The 17,441-nt window shown below is 37.6% G+C and overlaps 2 protein-coding genes across 2 annotated transcripts; both read left to right on the forward strand.

The window, feature by feature from the left end:
* Positions 1-1,088: 1,088 nt before the first annotated feature.
* LOC100252591 (tryptophan aminotransferase-related protein 3) lies at positions 1,089-10,773 on the forward strand. Its single transcript, XM_010666764.3, has 5 exons — positions 1,089-1,485; positions 7,674-7,968; positions 8,066-8,358; positions 8,543-8,823; positions 10,270-10,773. Exons 1-5 carry the CDS (start codon positions 1,196-1,198, stop codon positions 10,482-10,484), a joined length of 1,374 nt encoding a protein of 457 aa, XP_010665066.1. The 5' UTR covers positions 1,089-1,195; the 3' UTR covers positions 10,485-10,773.
* A 1,483-nt stretch (positions 10,774-12,256) lies between these two features.
* On the forward strand, positions 12,257-17,282 carry LOC100257726 (tryptophan aminotransferase-related protein 3). The gene is given in 6 exon segments (XM_019216348.2): positions 12,257-12,523; positions 15,675-15,975; positions 15,978-16,007; positions 16,072-16,381; positions 16,468-16,736; positions 17,056-17,282. Coding segments are annotated over 6 exon segments (1,404 nt in total).
* Positions 17,283-17,441: the final 159 nt, after the last annotated feature.

Consider the following 17,441-nt stretch of genomic DNA (forward strand, 5'->3'; position numbering starts at 1 on the left):
ATTTGAAGTCTAAATGGAAAACATGTATTAGGGCTTTTAGTACCCTTTAGCATCATGTTTCTCCCATTTCTTGACAAATTTTAATGCAATCCCAATATGAAGGCCCATCCTTCGCATCTCCTTTTGAAAAAAAAAAGAGAGAGAGAAAGAAAAAAGCATTAATGGTTTCCAAATGATGAGACTGGTGGACCAATCAACCACCATGAGATGTTATATTATGAAGTTTCCTCTTCATTATTGGATATAATATAATAAAATTGAAGTGATTTGTGCAGTAAGGCTACAAAATAATCAGCCCTTTTCATATTTAATTATCATTTTTGGACTTTATGGGTAAGCTCAATTATTACATTAGTGCAGCACCATGAGAAAAAAAATGCATTTCTCCAGTATTGATCATGTCTAACTGGTCTAGAACTCTTTAGGGATGCTCAAATTGACTCTTCTGTATTGAGTTCCACATTGTGATTCCCTTGTTGAGATTAAGATTGAAGGAAATGCATACATGATCCTTCATGTTCATAATAGCTAAAAATCATCAGTACATTCTCTAAATTGGCCTAGCTAGTGTATCCCCTATACTCATGATAGGTTTCACCAAATGTTTCTGCCTTCTCTTTAGCAATAGTGCATTAAGTGGTCTGTTTTCCCAGTAGGAGATCAGCTAGAACTAAGCTTTTCTGGCACAGTTGGATGAAGTATTGATCATCGTCCAAGAAATAAAACTTTCTCTAAATTCGATTAATCTCCGGCCGTTGGGGCTGGGCGAGATGCGGTTGTTTTTTATATTTTGTTTTATTATTACGAAGGACAAAAAATACGACATGGAGAAAAATTAAATAAGCTGCAACTTGCAAGTCGGGCTCTTTGGTAGAACCCAGGACATATAATATATTGGCACAAGGCCTTAAACCTTTTGTATTTCTCCCACTCACTCCTTTGGGCAATTTTGGGAGTTGTAGTGGACTTATGTATATTATTGTCCCTTACGTTGTCTGCTTCCAACCACCCCCCCCCCCCCCCCCCCCCCACCCTTTTTTTTTTATATATATATTAAAATATCCTTTCTCTCACCCTTATATTTTCTTACTAATTTGATCCCCATAAGGCTCATGTGGCAAGCTTAATATTTATGAATCCTTTAGAGGAATGAGAATTTCTTGAAAAACTTGGGTCTAGTCTCAATAAAGAAACCATGGCTAAGATTCAAATCTCGATATATGTTGGGTGTTTAGCATGTTCTGTGATTCTTAATGTGTTGCTTCTGAGCAATTATGTGTATGTGGGTGGGAAGGGGGAGCTGAGTTGGAGCAGAAGAGCAGCAGAAGAAGCAGAAGCAGTGGCAGCAGTGTCATGCTCAGGCCACGGAAGAGGGTACTTGGATGGTTTGGTTGTTGATGGAAGCCCTGTTTGTGAGTGCAACTCCTGCTTTGGAGGCCCTGACTGCTCTCAATTCGCGCCTGATTGTGTTGCAGATGCTGACAGGTATGTATATAAATCTCTCTCTCCCACCCCGAAGTTCTAGTGATATTGTTGTTGAAAGAAATAGTAAATACTAAGATGAGACTCAAAGTTTGATTGTAGTTTTTTATTTAAGGAGAATAAATGAAATGAATGAGATAAAAGAACCTTCATGAAGACTTGTTCAGATTTTGTTTGTGGATCACTGAGGGATCCGGGGTCATCTTGCTACCTTTGAAGAAATTGCTTGACTTCCCCATTAGAATTAAAAAAAAAAAATCCCAAAATTTTATTCCATTATTAACCTTGTAGCCCAAGAAATTTCATTTGGTCTTTCACAAGGAAAATTTTCCTTTCCCACTTGAAGACGTCTATCAAAACAAGGCCCAAAGGTTAGTGATCAAGTGGATTTGGACCCGGCCCATTGGTTAGTGGTCAAGTGGATTTGGATGTATGCCGAAGCGTGAGTAATAAATAAAAAGACGAAAATACATGGGGAAGCAATGGCATGGGAATTGGGTAAAATAGTCATGGTTAGAGAGCAAATCCATTCACTTTATACTCACAAAGAGTAATTATAATTAATTTAAAATTCTCAAATCCTAAAGTTTTGGTCACACCCAAAAGACTCATAAGTTCGGTGAAAATCTTTACTCATACTCTTTCCCTCATTTCATAAAGATATTTTATAACATATTTCTGTGACAAAATCTCATTATAAAATATTTCCTTTATTTGAATATGAGAATATTATTCTTGAAGAAAAATATCAAAAGACTTCGACATAGATTCAAATAAAATTTAGAACATTTTTAACAATTTTCACATTGGTTCAATTTCTCAAGTTTATAAGCATCGTCTTATCCTCGAGTATTAAATTATACTTATTTATACATACGAATAGTACTCAAGCTTTCATTTTCAACAAAATGAGAAATGAATAATGTCTAAATAATGTTTGAATTTATTTGTTGGAGCAACTTTGATCAAGATATGTATATCAAGTGTATTTTCCCAATGTATGGATCTTCAATATATCTATCCCAATGAAATGCATTCCCCAATTTTAATTACGATATTTCACAACAACATATTTTATTCTAGCATGAAAGATTTGATTATTTGCCAAATGAATGATACTTTGTTGAATGACATGTCCTAGGAGCTACTAACATGGAGCTGAGTAGATTGAAGTAGAAGTAGTCAAATAAGTTAGTCATGTGGAAGATTTACCTATTCCTTAGGAAGTATTTGTTGGTTTGTTTCTATTCTTTAGGAAGTATCTATGGGTAGTAGGTTTGTTGCTATTTTTTTATGTTTTTCTGTTTTAAGCTAGCTATAAAAATAAGTACTTTGAAGCTTAATAAAATATATATCACTTCAGATTTCTCAACATTTTGTTGCTTCCTGAGAGTTTCTACACTTTGTTTCTATCAAAACCCACAAATTGGTATCAGAGTCAAGTTCTTGAGTAACTTGTGAGGTGAGTGAGCCAAAAAAACCTACAAACAATATCCATAATGACCTCAAAAGTTTCATTGAATGCATTGGCACCTCCAGTGTTTGATGGAATAAATTATCAAGTGTGGGTTGTCCGTATAGAAGCCTACCTTGATGCTAGTGATCTGTGGGAAGTTGTTAGTGAGAAATATGAAGTTCCTCCTTTATCCGACAATCCAACTATGGCTCAAATAAAACTACACAATGAGAGGAGGCAAAGGAAATCAAAGGCAAAAGCTAGTCTATTTGCAGCTGTCTCATCTATAATTTTCACCAGAATCATGACACTGAAGACAACAAATGAAATATGGAACTTCCTAAAGAAGGAATATGAAGGAAATGAACAAGTCAAAGGTATGCAAGTGTTGAACCTGATTAGAGAATTTGAGATGCAAAGGATGAAAGAATCAGAAACAATCAAGGATTACTCAGACAGACTTCTTAGTATTGTTAACAAAGTAAGACTTCTTGGTATTGACTTTTCTGATTCTAGAATAGTTCAGAAAATTTCTATAACAATTCCTGAAAAGTTTGAGACTACAATATCATCTCTAGAAAACTCAAAAGATGTGTCAAGTATCACCTTGGCAAAGCTGTTGAATGCATTACAGACTCAAGAACAAAGAAGGCTTATGAGACAAGAAGGATCTGTTGAAGGTGCATTTCAGGCCATATCTCAATACAAGAAAGAGATGCAAAGCAACAATAACAGCAACAACAACACTCAAAAGTTTCCACCATGTCCTTACTGTAAAAAAATCCAATCATTCACAAAAAAGGTGTTGGTGGAGGCCGGATGTAAGATGTCACAAGTGTGGTCAGCTAGGGAATGTGGAAAGGATATGCAAATCTCAACAACAGCAAGGAGAAGTCAAGGCTGCTGTGGAAGAACTTCAAGATGAGCAACTATTTGTGGTATCATGCTTTGCCACTAGTAGCTCCCTAGAAACTTGGCTTATAAACAGTGGTTGTACAAACCATATGACTTATGATCAAGGGCTCTTTAAGGAACTTGACAAAACTGTTACTTCCAAAGTTAGAATTGGAAATGGAGCATATCTTGCAGTAAAAGGCAAAGGAATAGTGGCAATTGAAGGCCACACAGGTTTGAAATTAATCTCTAATATCTTATATGTTCCTAAGATTAATCAAAATTTGTTGAGTGTTGGTCAACTGCTGGAAAAAGGCTATAAGGTGCTGTTTGAGGACAATCATTGCATGATTGCTGATGCACAAGGCAGAGAGGTATTTATAGTCCAAATGAAAGGCAAAAGCTTTGCCTTGGATTTGATGCAAAAAGAGCAGGTTGCAATTCACAAAGAAGAAAGCAATACAATGCTTTGGCATAGGCGTTTAAGGCAGTTTCATCATATTGCCCTTCTCTTTATAAAGAAGAACGATCTTGGAGAAGGCTTGCCTGAATTAGAGGTGAAGCCTCCTACCTGTGTAGCCTGTCAGTACGATAAACAAACAAGACTTCCTTTCCCATAAAACAAGGCTTGGAGAACTACTCAGAAGTTGCAGTTAGTACACATTGATGTGGGAGGACCTCAGAGAACACCATCACTGAATGGTAGTAAGTTCTATATTGCTTTTATTGATGATCACACAAGAATGCACTGGATTTATTTCATGAAATTTAAATGTGAAGTTGTTGACATCTTCTAGAAGTTTAAAGCTTGGGATGAAAATCAAAGTAAATGTAAAATGCAAGTTATCAGGTCTAATAATGGAACTGAATACACCTCGGAGAAATTTAACAAATTTTGTGAGGATGCAGGCATTGAGCACCAACTTACAACACCTTATACCCCTCAACAAAATGGAGTTGTTGAGAGGAAAAATAGAACACTTATGGAAATGACAAGGTGTTTGCTGCATGATAAAGGGCTACCAAAGAAATTCTAGGTTAAGGTTGCACATACATCAGTCCTTCTGCTGAATAGACTGCCAACAAAAGCTTTGCAACAAAAGACTCCATTTAAAGCATGGTATGGCTATAAACCAAGGCTACAAAATTTAAAAATACTTGGTTGTCTTTGTTTCTCTTATATTCCACATGTTAAGAGAGACAAATTGGATAAGAAAGCAGAAGTTGGGATCTTTATAGGCTATAGCTCAATATCAAAGGCCTATAGAATCTACCTTCCAAAAAACAACAAAGTAATAGTTAGCATAGATGTCAAATTCTTTGAATCAAAAAGTTGGAGTTGGGAGAATGATAAGAAGCTTGAGTTTCAAGAGAATCTTGAATTCTAAAAGGACCTTGAGTTTCAGGAGGAGAATAACAATATTGATGATGAACCTGTCAAGGAAACCAAATCACTCTCTAACATCTATCAGAGGTGCGATGTTGTTATAATAGAGCCTACAGGGTATGAAGAAGCTGCAACTGATAAAAAATGGATGGATGCAATAAATGAGGAGTTTAAAATGATTGAAAAACACCAGACTTGGGAGCTAGTGGACAAACCAACACACAAAAGGGCAATTGGAGTCAAGTGGGTTTATAGAACCAAACTCAATTATGATGGTTCCATAAACAAGCATAAGGCAAGACTAGTTGTCAAAGGATATGCTCAGATGTTTGGGGTGGATTTCTCTAAGACTTTTGCCCCAGTTGCTAGATTGGACACTATAAGAATGTTGCTGGCTCTTGCTACTTAAAAGGGTTGGAATATACATCAGATGGATGTCAAATCAGCCTTCTTGAATGGATACTTGGAGGAAGAAATTTTTGTGGAGCAGCTTGAAGGTTTTATTGTTAAAGGAATGGAAGAGAAAGTATATTTGTTGAAAAATGCCTTGTATGGTTTAAAACAAGCACCAAGGGCCTGGTACAACAAGATTGATTCACATTTGTTAGGCTTAGGCTTTACAAAAAGCCTAAGTGAATTTACTCTATACTTCAGGAAGGCTTGTGATGAAACACTTGTGGTATCTTTATACATTGATGATCTACTTGTGACAGGAAGCAGTATGGAGCAAATTGAAAATTTCAAAAAGGAAATGAAGGATGTTTTTTAGATGACTGATCTTGGAAGGATGGCATTCTTTCTTGGCATGGAGGTACAACAAAAGCAGAATGAGATCTTCATATATCAATAGAAATATGCCAAGGAAATCCTGAAAAAGTTCAAAATGGAAGAGTACAATCCAAGTGCAACTCCAATGAATCAAAATGAGAAGTTTTGCAAAGAAGATGGAGCTGCAAAAGCTGATGAAAGGCTTTACAAGACCATTATCGGGTGCTTGATGTACCTAACGACAACTAGACCAGATATTATGAATGTTGTAAGTTTACTCTCAAGGTACATGCATTGTGCTAGTGAAATTCACTTTCAAGCAACAAAAAGAATTGTTAGATATGTCAAGGGTACAATTAACTATGGTCTGAGGTTTTGTCAAGTTAAAAACTCTACTCTCCATGGTTATTCAGATAGTGATTGGGCAGGTTTTGTAGATGACATGAGAAGTACTTCAGGTTCTTGTTTCAGCTTTGGTTCTGCTATTTTTTCATGGTGTTCCAAAAAGCAAGAAGTCATAGCTCAATCCACAGCAAAAGCAGAATATGTAGTTGTTGCTCCTACTGTGAATTAGGCTCTCTGGATCAAGAAATTGATGGCTGACTTGTTTATGAAGCAAAAGGAAAAAACACAAATACTCGTAGACAACCAAGCTGTAATTTCAATTGCAAATATTATGGTGTTCCATGGTAAAACAAAACATTTCAAGCTGAAACTCTATTTCCTAAGAGAGGTACAGAAGGAGGGAGAAATACAGTTGGTCTACTACAAAACAGAAAGTCAGAATGCTGGTATCTTAACCAAGCCACTTCCCAAAGCTAGATATGAGTTCTTGAGGCAAAGGCTTGGAGTCTGCAACTCCAGAGACAAGGAGTGTTGAATGACATGTCCTAGGAGTTGCTGACATGGAGCTAAGTAGATTGAAGTGGAAGTAGTCAAATAAGTTAGTCATGTGGAAGATTTACCTATTCCTTAGGAAGTATTTGTTGGTTTGTTTTTATTCTTTAAGAAGTATCTATAGGTAGCAGGTTTGTTGCAATTTTTTATGTTTTTCTGTTTTAAGCTAACTATATAAATAAGTACTTTGAAGCTTAATAAAATATATATTACTTCAGATTCCTTAACGTTCTGTTGCTTCCTGAGAGTTTCTACTCTTTGTTTCTATCAAAACCTACATACTTTGACTATTACAATGTAGTAATATACTTGTTCAAGTCCAAGATGCTCCCAAAGCCTTCCAACCAGCTAGCAAGTCCAGAAAAGTAAACAAATAACTAGTCATGTACCTCTTTGAGTTAATGCTTACTACGTAATTTAAATCAACGTATTTGATGATTTTAATGGACACACTTTCTCTATTACGTACATAAAATTCTTGAATCATGAGTAGCGGTGAGTATCTAAGAATTCATTTTAAATTACTCCAATGCTCTTTTCTCAAATTCTTCATATAATAACAGATTAACATGTTGTTCAGACTTTCAACTTTCCCATTTCTAACAAAAGTTGCCAAGAAACAGTGCTTAAGGGATGAATTGTGTATCCATGGTTTTCTCCTCTAAAGAAAGAAAATCACAATTGATGATATTGAACTTGGATGATTCTGTTTTTCTTGATTCACTGCCAATGCTACTATTAGTGTAACTTGATTTTGTTTGATAACTTGGTTTTGTTTGAACTTTGCAGTGGGGATCCGCTCTTCTTGGAGCCCTTTTGGATCCAGAATGCTGCTAGCAGTGCCATGCTAGTAGCTGGGTGGCATCGGATGAGCTATACGTTTACAAACCAGTCGTTGATCTCACGACTCCTCGAAGATCACATTCGAAAACTACACACTACTGTCGGAAATGCAGTGACACAAGGAAGGTTCATTGTCTTTGGCGCTGGCTCAACCCAACTCCTCAATGCTGCAGTGCATGCCCTTTCACCAGACAATTCATCAGCCCCAGCTAAAGTAGTGGCATCCTTCCCTTTTTACACGGTTTGTCTCACCGCCTGCATTTGCTTCATCTTCCATTTCTGGGATGCCATTGAGTATATGAAATGAAATGACTTGATTGAAGTGAACTTTCACATAGGTTTATCAACTACAAACAGATTTCTTTAGATCAGTGAATTTTCAGTTTCAAGGAGACGCATCCCTGTGGAAGAACAAATCAGACAGTACCTTGAATTTCATTGAGTTTGTGACTTCGCCAAATAATCCTGATGGGCAGCTGAAAAAGGCAGTGCTTCAGGGTCCACATGTGAAGACTATTCATGATCATGCCTATTATTGGCCGCACTTTACAGCAATTCCAGCTCCTGCGGATGAAGATCTCATGATATTTACCCTTTCTAAGCTTACTGGTCATGCAGGCACTAGATTAGGGTAACAATTAACCTTACTATCAATCTAATTATGCAGTACTTATGAACGATGTTACAAAAATTCTTTTAATATATTTCAAATTTTCAAGGACTCATACTGTTTCCATGGTCAAGCCTTATAATTCTGCATAAACACCTTCGGTTTCTGTCTTACAAGTAGACTTGCATTGCTATTCCTTGTACAGATGGGCACTGATAAAGGATGAAGCTCTATACCAGAGAATGTCAACTTATGTGAAAATGAATATCCTAGGTGTTTCCAAGGACACACAGTTAAGAGCTTTGAAACTCCTTAAAGTAGCCCTGGAGGGGAGCGGAAAGGAAATCTTTGAATTTGGTTACACAGCAATGAAGGAACGCTGGGAAAGACTGAGCAATGCATTATCAGAGTCAAAACGTTTCTCTATTCAGGAAATTGCACCACAGTACTGCACCTTTTTCAAAACAGTCAGGGGTCCTTCTCCAGGTGATTCTCATTCTTAATATCCGAAACTTTTCAAGTATGAAAGTTATGTTGGTTTGTTTATCATTTACCCATATCTAATGGCTTGCCAATTATCATACTTGGGAATTAGGAGCATGAGTACAGCAAATACAAGTAAATAATTTTACACAAAACAGTCAATACTGAGATGAAAATTGGAAGTATTGAAATCATCTTCATCATTATCATCCATATTTAGACACCAAGGATTAAATTTCTTCCTGCTATACTTGTGCTCACCATCTGTTCCTTCTGGTTTAATATTTATGATTTCCTTTCCATGCAACCCTTACTACAAACCCGAAAGGACATTTTTCTGTTGGATTCTAGCTAGCTGAGAATTTTTGTCAGATGGAAACAAATTAATATTTCGGCCATGGCTTGGAAAATATGTTAACCGTTTGATCCTGCAATATGTAGACACATCCATTGACACTTCCCTACTACTGCATCAATTTGTAGTAATAAACTCTTTAATCTTCATGCTACAGAAAGAAGGATGAGATCATTAATTCAAAGCAAACATAGGACAAAGGAAAGATTACATGCAACTATTTGTAAAAAGTAAGAAACCAGCATAAGGACCCAATAGGAAACTCATAGAAAGCAAAATTCAGGGTGGACATAGATCTGCAACAACTGTCTTCAACATCAAGACTCTTCCTATTTGACTGACAGCCATACATCCATCCAATTAAAGGAACCAAACTCCTTGTAGGATTGATCAATACTCTGGCCAATCCAAACATCCAAATTCCAAGGCCATTTGCTCCACACAAACACTTTTGAATCCTCTTTTACTCTTACTAAAGCCCGTTGAAGTCACCTCAAATCAAACTGTCCAACAAATCTAGGATCCCTGCATCATCAGTGACCAAACCACAAACCATTTGTTTAATTTGAACAATCAATGCTGTTAACTAGACTACCATGAAGATCTCTGAAGACTCATGTAGTGGATTGCAAAGTCTCAATCAATCTTGTTGCGCTACATAGAGGATATTGGGGTGTCGAACTCCCCTCTGAACTCCCGCGGGTTGATCTGCCCAACCACTTTGCGAGGCCTCTGGATAAATTTTCTTTTATCTATGAGTGACAAGTTTACCCTGTTGTATTCTAAGGTTTCGTTAGGAAAAAAGGTAATGTGATCGGCCACAAATTTGAGGAAAAGGAGAGCTTTTACCATCATAACCCCTTCTATCTTCCTTGATCAATGGATTCTTGAGCATCGGTGTGCTTCATAGACATGGACGTAGAGATCACATTAATCACTAAACCACGATAAAATCTCTTTGTTTTTTCTTATTTTTGCTTGCTCCTGTGTGTGGGTTTGTTAACAGCATGCACTAATCCCTTTCTGCCAATTCAAGAGTTCATGAATGCTAAAATGTTGAAATTTGCATTTTGACAATTTTATTCTCATGGCAGCTTATGCATGGTTCAAGTGTGAAAGAGAAGAGGATAAAGAGTGTTACACAGTCCTCAAAGAAGCCGGCATCATTGGTCGTGAAGGTAATCTGTATGGTGCTGAGACTAGTTATGTGCGGCTCAGCCTCCTCAAAAGCCAGGATGACTTTGATGCATTGCTGCACCAAATAAACAAGTTAGTGGCCCAGGAAGATGGCACCAAAAGTATTATTTGAAGTATACATCAAGCATCAGTTGATTATAAGCTGATGACATATTTAGCCATCAATTACTTAGGTGTAATAAGGGTGGCCATGTCTATTGTCCTGACCAAGACTTCAAAACTTCTGTTCTTGTAGTATGGTTCAGAGCTTATTTCATAACTGTGAATCTGCCTCTAGACCATAGAGCTGCAACAAATTTATCATATATGTTCGCAGAACTCTATCAGAAGGTTGTAGTTTTTGGTTTACCAAGATATGATAAATCCATTAGGAGTGGATAGAAATTGGAGAGTGATGTTTCAGTTATGCAGACCATGAAGGTACACACGGATTCTTTAGTCTCTGTTGATAATGGATAGGAACAAGATGAATAACAGATCAATGCTCAGACAGCTTGCAGATATTCTCAATACCTCATTGATCAATGAATTAGCTCTTTGATTTTATTGCTTAATGAACCACCTTCCAGAGCAGAAATATTGACATGGTTTGTTATGTGTCATGCAAGCAACTTCTTGCCACTGTTGCATGAATGCTAAACCCAATTACTCAAAACACTCCAAATCATAGGAGCCTATATCATTGACTAATTGTAATATTGCAAGTTTTAACCAACAGAATAATACAGAAGATTGAAGCAATTAGCCTTCTGAGAAGAAATAACACAAATTCTCTTCATTTTGTATACACAAAATACGTTCTGGTTTTTGCTACCCCAACTTTTCCTCTATATCCTCTCCATCTCTTCTTTCCTTTCACCTTGGTGGCCCCACAAAACCTGGAAATGCTAGAAGTGATGCGTCACTTTATGTTTGAGGTGGATAAGCGAGTGGATATGTCTTCTTTCACGTGCTGAAGATCCTAATTTCGAAACTGATAACTGTAGTTTTTTCAAAAACAAGGATAAAGAAAAACAGAAAGATAAGCACGTCTTCAACAATAACCATAGTAACATCATCCTCCATTATTCAGGCAGGCCTGAGGCTCTTCCTCACTTGTTGCAATTACATCCAAGTCAAGTTTATCCCAAGGTCATTAGGCTATTGATGGATTGTCCTTAATCACCCAAATTGTAACAAGTGCTGATAGAAAGATATGTGGAAGCTATCGGAGAAAGGGAGTTTTTTACTCCAAGATGATGAGAAACGACAGCATGTCTCGTCATTTTGGCCGACTAGGTGGATCTTTTCCTATATTTGACTATTTTACGTAGTTGACAGACTCTGATTTCGAGATGTGAATAACTTCTAACTGTCCTTGTAGAGGACCACAGGAGGTTCGATTATAGAGTCAGCAACAATCAGCTCAAAGTGCTGGCAGCTGCACTTGAAAAATCTGGCCATGAAGAAGGCTTGCTTCTGGAATGAGTAGCTGTGAATAGAGCCCTTATGGAAATTCCCTGGCGCCAACTTGGAACCTTTCGAGACCCAATTGCAGCTTGACGAGGAGGGTCTTCACAACTGGTTATTTACTTATTTCTACAATTAAATGCAGGCAATAGAAAGGTAATCAGAGAAGAAAATTACAAAATTAAAAGTATAAATTTGAGAATCTACTCCAGCTGGACTTATCTTGTTACAAGTTTCAAAATGAAAATAATGGAGAATCCTCCTGCAACTTTGTATTATAAAATTCTTTTAACGGTCTCTCTCAAGTTCCAACGTTCATTAAATATTTTTCCTTCTCCCTCCTTAGAAGTAAAAGCCTTGAACTCCAATCAGAACATGGACAAGATCTCCTTCTAGGCTCAGTGTTTATTGTGTTCCTAGCTCTTCAATCAGACCATGGCCAAGATCCCCATCTCCATCTTTGTTGGGTGTTTACTGGGTTCAGTGATTCTTAATATTTTGTTCATAGCTAATGCATACGTGGGTGGGAAGGGGGAGCTGAGTTGGAGCAGAAAAGCAGCAGAAGAAGAAGAAGCAGTGGCAGCAGTGACATGCTCAGGCCATGGAAGAGCATACTTGGATGGTTTGGTTGCTGATGGAAGCCCTGTGTGTGAATGCAACTCTCTCAACACTTACCCGATTGTGTTGCAAACATTGACAAGAGTGAGATTTGTGTTTGGAGAGGAAGAAAATCTCTTGAGAGAACCCAGAAAATTGCACAGCTCTAGTCTTTCTTTTCTGTTTCTTACAGCACCTTTAAAATGAGTGCAGAGAGAATACAGAGAGAAGGGAAAATAGTAGTTCCAGGAGGTTCCCCCCTCCTTAAGCAAAAAGGGGGTTCATCCACTTTGAGTTTGCTCTTCAATTGTAAAAATCTAGCTGTTAACAAAGGTTTTGTGAAGACATCAGCAACTTGGTCTATTGAAGGAACAAAGCGGATTTCTAATGTCTTTTGCAGAATCTTATCTTACACAAAATGCATGTCAATCTCAATATGCTTTGTTCAAGCATGGTATATAAGATTGGCTAGTGAAGCTGCTCCTTGATTGTCACAACAAATAACCGGTTAGAATTTGAGTTCAACTCCCAATTCTCTTAGTAAAAAATGCATCCAAGTTAATTCTATAGTAATAAGAGCCAATGCATGATATTCTAACTCAGTACTTGATCTGCTACCACACTCTGTTTCTTAGAGCTCCAAGATACAAGATTGCCTCCAAAAAACACATAATAGCCACTGGTAAATCGTCCGTCATCTGGGCAGCTTGCCCAATCAGCATCAGAGAAGCCTACAAGGTCCAACTGTTTGCTAGACTTGAAGTGAAGGTCATGAGTGATGGTCCCTTTCTAGTAACGAAGTACTCTTTTACAAGCTTGCCAGTGAACATCAGTAGGATTTTGTAAGAATTGACTCAACTTACTGACCATATATGAGATATTTGGACGTGTCATTGTGACATATTGTAAGGCCTCAATAGTACTCCCGTGGAGTAAGGGTCCTGCCATAAGGTTTTCATCTCTCTTTGATAAGATTTTTCCTGAGGTATTAGGGGATGGTAGAGGTTTAGCTCCATCCATCTTTGCTCGTTTCAGAAAGTTAGCAACGTATTTGGTTTGAGTTAGATACAACCCAATAGTATCCTGAAGAGCTTCTACTCCAATGAAGAAATATAAGGAGCCAAGGTCTTTAAGAGCAAAGCTGCAATTCAAGTCACTTACTAATTTTGATGCAGCTGCAGAATTGTTACTAGTAATCAAGATGTCATCAACGTAAACCAATAAAATCAACAAGGTATCCCTGATTTATACATAAACAAAGGTACATCAAATTGTGAGCTGGTAAAGCCCCAATGTAAGAGTGTTTGCTTGAGTCTATCAAACCAGGCCCTCGGCGCCTACTTCAACCCATAAAGCACTTTAACTTGCATACAAAGTGAGGCTTTGCAAAATCAGCAAATCCTTCAAGCTGACTCATACACATTCTCTTGTAAATGCCCATTTATGAAGGCATTATTTACATCTAATTGACGAATATCCCATCCTTGTTGCACAACCAAAGCCAGAACTACCCGAATGGTAGAAGGTTTAATAACTGGGCTGTAAGTCTCAGAGAAATCCACTCCAAGAGTTTGATTAAACCCTTTTGCTTCCAAGCGGGCTTAATTTATATTTGTTTAGTGAACCATTAGAATTGTATTTCAACTTGAAAACCCATTTATTCTCAACAACATTATACTTGGACTGATATGGAACTAAATCCCAAGTATGATTATTCCTAAGAGCTTGAAATTTTGCATCCATGGCTTTCTTCTAATTGGGATCACTAAGGGCTTGTTTAACTGATAGAGACTCAACAGGACCAGAAGATACAATTAGTGGATGCTTGAGGACATTAAATAACATAGGTTTGTATATTCCAGCTTTGCTTCGTGTCACTATGGGATGAATGGAAGGATTTCATTCAGACGTAAGAGCTGGTTGTTGGTGGGGTTGAATGATAGGAGGCTGGGAAGGTTGCTTGGATTGTGGAGATGTAGTGGTGGTTAAACCAGAATGTGTCACATGCTCTTCTAATTGGTCATGTAGCTGTGAATGATTATCGACTTTAACTGTCTCAAGACCAACCATAAGGGGTGGTTGATGCACGTCACTAACTGAAATTGTTGTACCCATACACACAGTTGAAGACAAGCTTAGAAGCATGTGTGTGGTTTGAGAAGAGGAAACATTTGCTAGAGATGAGAATAACTCCATATAAGGAAATTCCGACTTATTAAAGATTACATTTCGAGAAATGCATATATCCAAGACTATTTAGAGTAGTCATGGATAAAAATATTCCTATATCTTCAATTCTTGGTTCTGCTCTCCTCTTCTCTTAGAACTTTAATTTCCATTGTAACCTTTTCGATTCTGAGATAGAAGATTTAGAAAGCCTCATGCGGTCACTTGATTGTTTGCATTTATTCCCATTGATTTCAGATGCGAGATCCTGGTCTTTATCTTCTTCAGGGTCTTTTTACAGTCAAGTCTTTTTTTCTAGCCTTGTCACAATTTTCTGATTCTTCTCCAGTTTTCCCTACTAAGTTTGTTTGGAATTCTTAAGTCCCTTTTAAATTTAAGTCCTTTGTTTGGTTAGTGGCACACAAAAAGGTAAATAATAATGACTTACTACATTTGAGAAGACCCTACAAAGCTCTTAATCCAGACATTTGTAAATTGTGCATGAAACATGGTGAATCAGCAAATCATCTTTTCCTACATTGTTATTTGACGATAGGGTTGTGGCACAGATTATTTCAGTTAGCCAAGATGGATTGGGTTCCCCCGAGGAGCATCTCCGACATGATATCCATCAATTATAAAGGTTTTAGATTATCCAAGAGAGGGATAGTTTTGTGGCAAGCTGCGTGCATTGCTTTAATTTGGGTTGTGTGGCAGGAAAGAAATGCGAGGATATGTGAGGATAAAGCAAGGAATTTAGAGAATCTTTGGAATTCCATTCACTTCCTAGCTTCTCTATGGGTTTTTTGTTCCATGGTTTTTAAGGGCATTCCCCTTAATATGTTACAACTAGATTGGCTAGTAGTGTGTAACTCCAACGGGATGGTCTAACCTTGAGAGTTTGTTTGTTTTTACATCGTAGATTCTTGTTTTTGTATTCTTGTTGTTTAACTTTTCTTTGGTGGGAGGATTCCTCATCTTTCTCTTGTACTTCTTATTTCTTTCAATATATCTCTTTGTCGTTTCCTATCAAAAAAAATAATTTAATAAGCATAAGATATACATTAACCCTTCTTTTATATATATATAGTTCATCGCCAATGCTGCTACGTGCTATATTAGCAGTGGGGATCCAATATTTTTGGAGCCCTTTTGGATGCAGAATGCAGCTAACAGTGCAGTGCTGGTGGCTGGATGGCATCGAATGAGCTATAGATTTGATGATCAGAGTTTCATCTCACAAGAACTTGAGAGGCTCATTCGCAGACTACACGCCTCAACCGGGAATGCTATCACAGAGGGAAGATTCATTCTTTTTGGCGCTGGCTCGACCCAACTCATTAACGCTGCAGTTCATGCTCTTTCACCCCATAATTCATCGGCACCAGCAAAAGCATGGCTACAATCCCTTTCTTCCCGGTTTGTCCCAGTACCTGCATTTGTTTCATATTCCATTTTCAGCTTCAATGAAGAATATGCACTTGAAGTAAACTTTTATGTATGGGTATATCAACAACGAACAGACTTCTTTAGGTCAGTGGATTTTCAGTTTCAAGGGGACACATCCTTGTGGAAGAACAATTCAGATAGTACCTTGAATCTTATTGAGGTTGTGACTGCCCCCGATAATCCTGATGGCCAGCTGAATAAAGCAGTTCTTCACGGCCCATACGTGAAGGCTATTCATGATCATGCCTATTATTGGCCGCACTTTACAGCAATTCCAGCACCTGCAGATGAAGATCTCATGATATTTACTCTTTCTAAGCTTACTGGTCATGCAGGCACTACATTCGGGTAACAATCATACCATCAGTCTAAAGCGTCCCATGGTTTGCATAGATAGCCATCTAACAAGCAGAGTTGCATTGCTACTCCTACAGGTGGGCTTTGATCAAGGATGAAAGTGTGTACCAAAGAAGGTTAAAATATAAACTGCTGAATGTCCTAGGTGTTTCTAGGGACACTCAGCTAAGAGCTTTGAAACTTCTGAAACTAGTCTTGGAGGGGAGCGGCAGGGAGATATTTAAATTTAGCTACACAACAATGAAGAACCGCCGGGAAAAGTTGAACAATGCCTCATCAGTGTCTGACCGTTTCTCTATCCAGAAAATTGCACCACAATACTGCACTTTTTTCCAAACGGTCAGAGGCAACCTTCTCCAGGTGATTTCTCATTTTTAAGATCCAAAACCTTTTAAGGTCATTTATCATTTACCCATATTTCATAATTAACTGGCAATCATACTTAGGATTTTGAACCAAAAAACCTGGCATTGCAAGTAAAAGGTAAAAACAAGTACCTAGTCTTACAACAAAGAAGCAAGAATAAAGACAAAATTGGATATGTCAGAGTATCTCTGTTATTATCATCATTTTATGTAGGTATATATAGTTTCATTGTCTCTTGGTGAAGGGGTGTGGATACAAGGGCTCCATCAATGCCCAAATTTGTATTTTAACAACTTCTAAACTCATGGCAGCTTATGCTTGGTTGAAGTGTGAGAGAGAAGAAGAAAAAGACTGTCACGCTGTCCTCATAGAAGCAGGCATTGTTGGCCGTGATGGTACTCTGTTTGGTGCTGAAAGTAGCTATGTTCGTCTCAGCCTCATCAAGAGCCAAGATGACTTTGATATATTGCTGCACCAAATAAACAAGCTAGTTGCCAAGGAAGATGGTCACAAAAGCAGTAATTGAAGAATGAAATCTACCATCAGTTGATTATTGTATACTGATGACACGATAGTTACGAATTAGACAAGTAATGTCTCACCATATTAAGAAGTCATGTTGGTTGATCTGCTAAGTTGAATAGGAACACCCCAGATTCATTTCTTCCACTTAAATGGTCTTTAA

This window comes from Vitis vinifera, chromosome 18 (assembly GCF_030704535.1).
Source record: "Vitis vinifera cultivar Pinot Noir 40024 chromosome 18, ASM3070453v1".
NCBI classification, from domain to species: Eukaryota; Viridiplantae; Streptophyta; class Magnoliopsida; order Vitales; family Vitaceae; genus Vitis; species Vitis vinifera.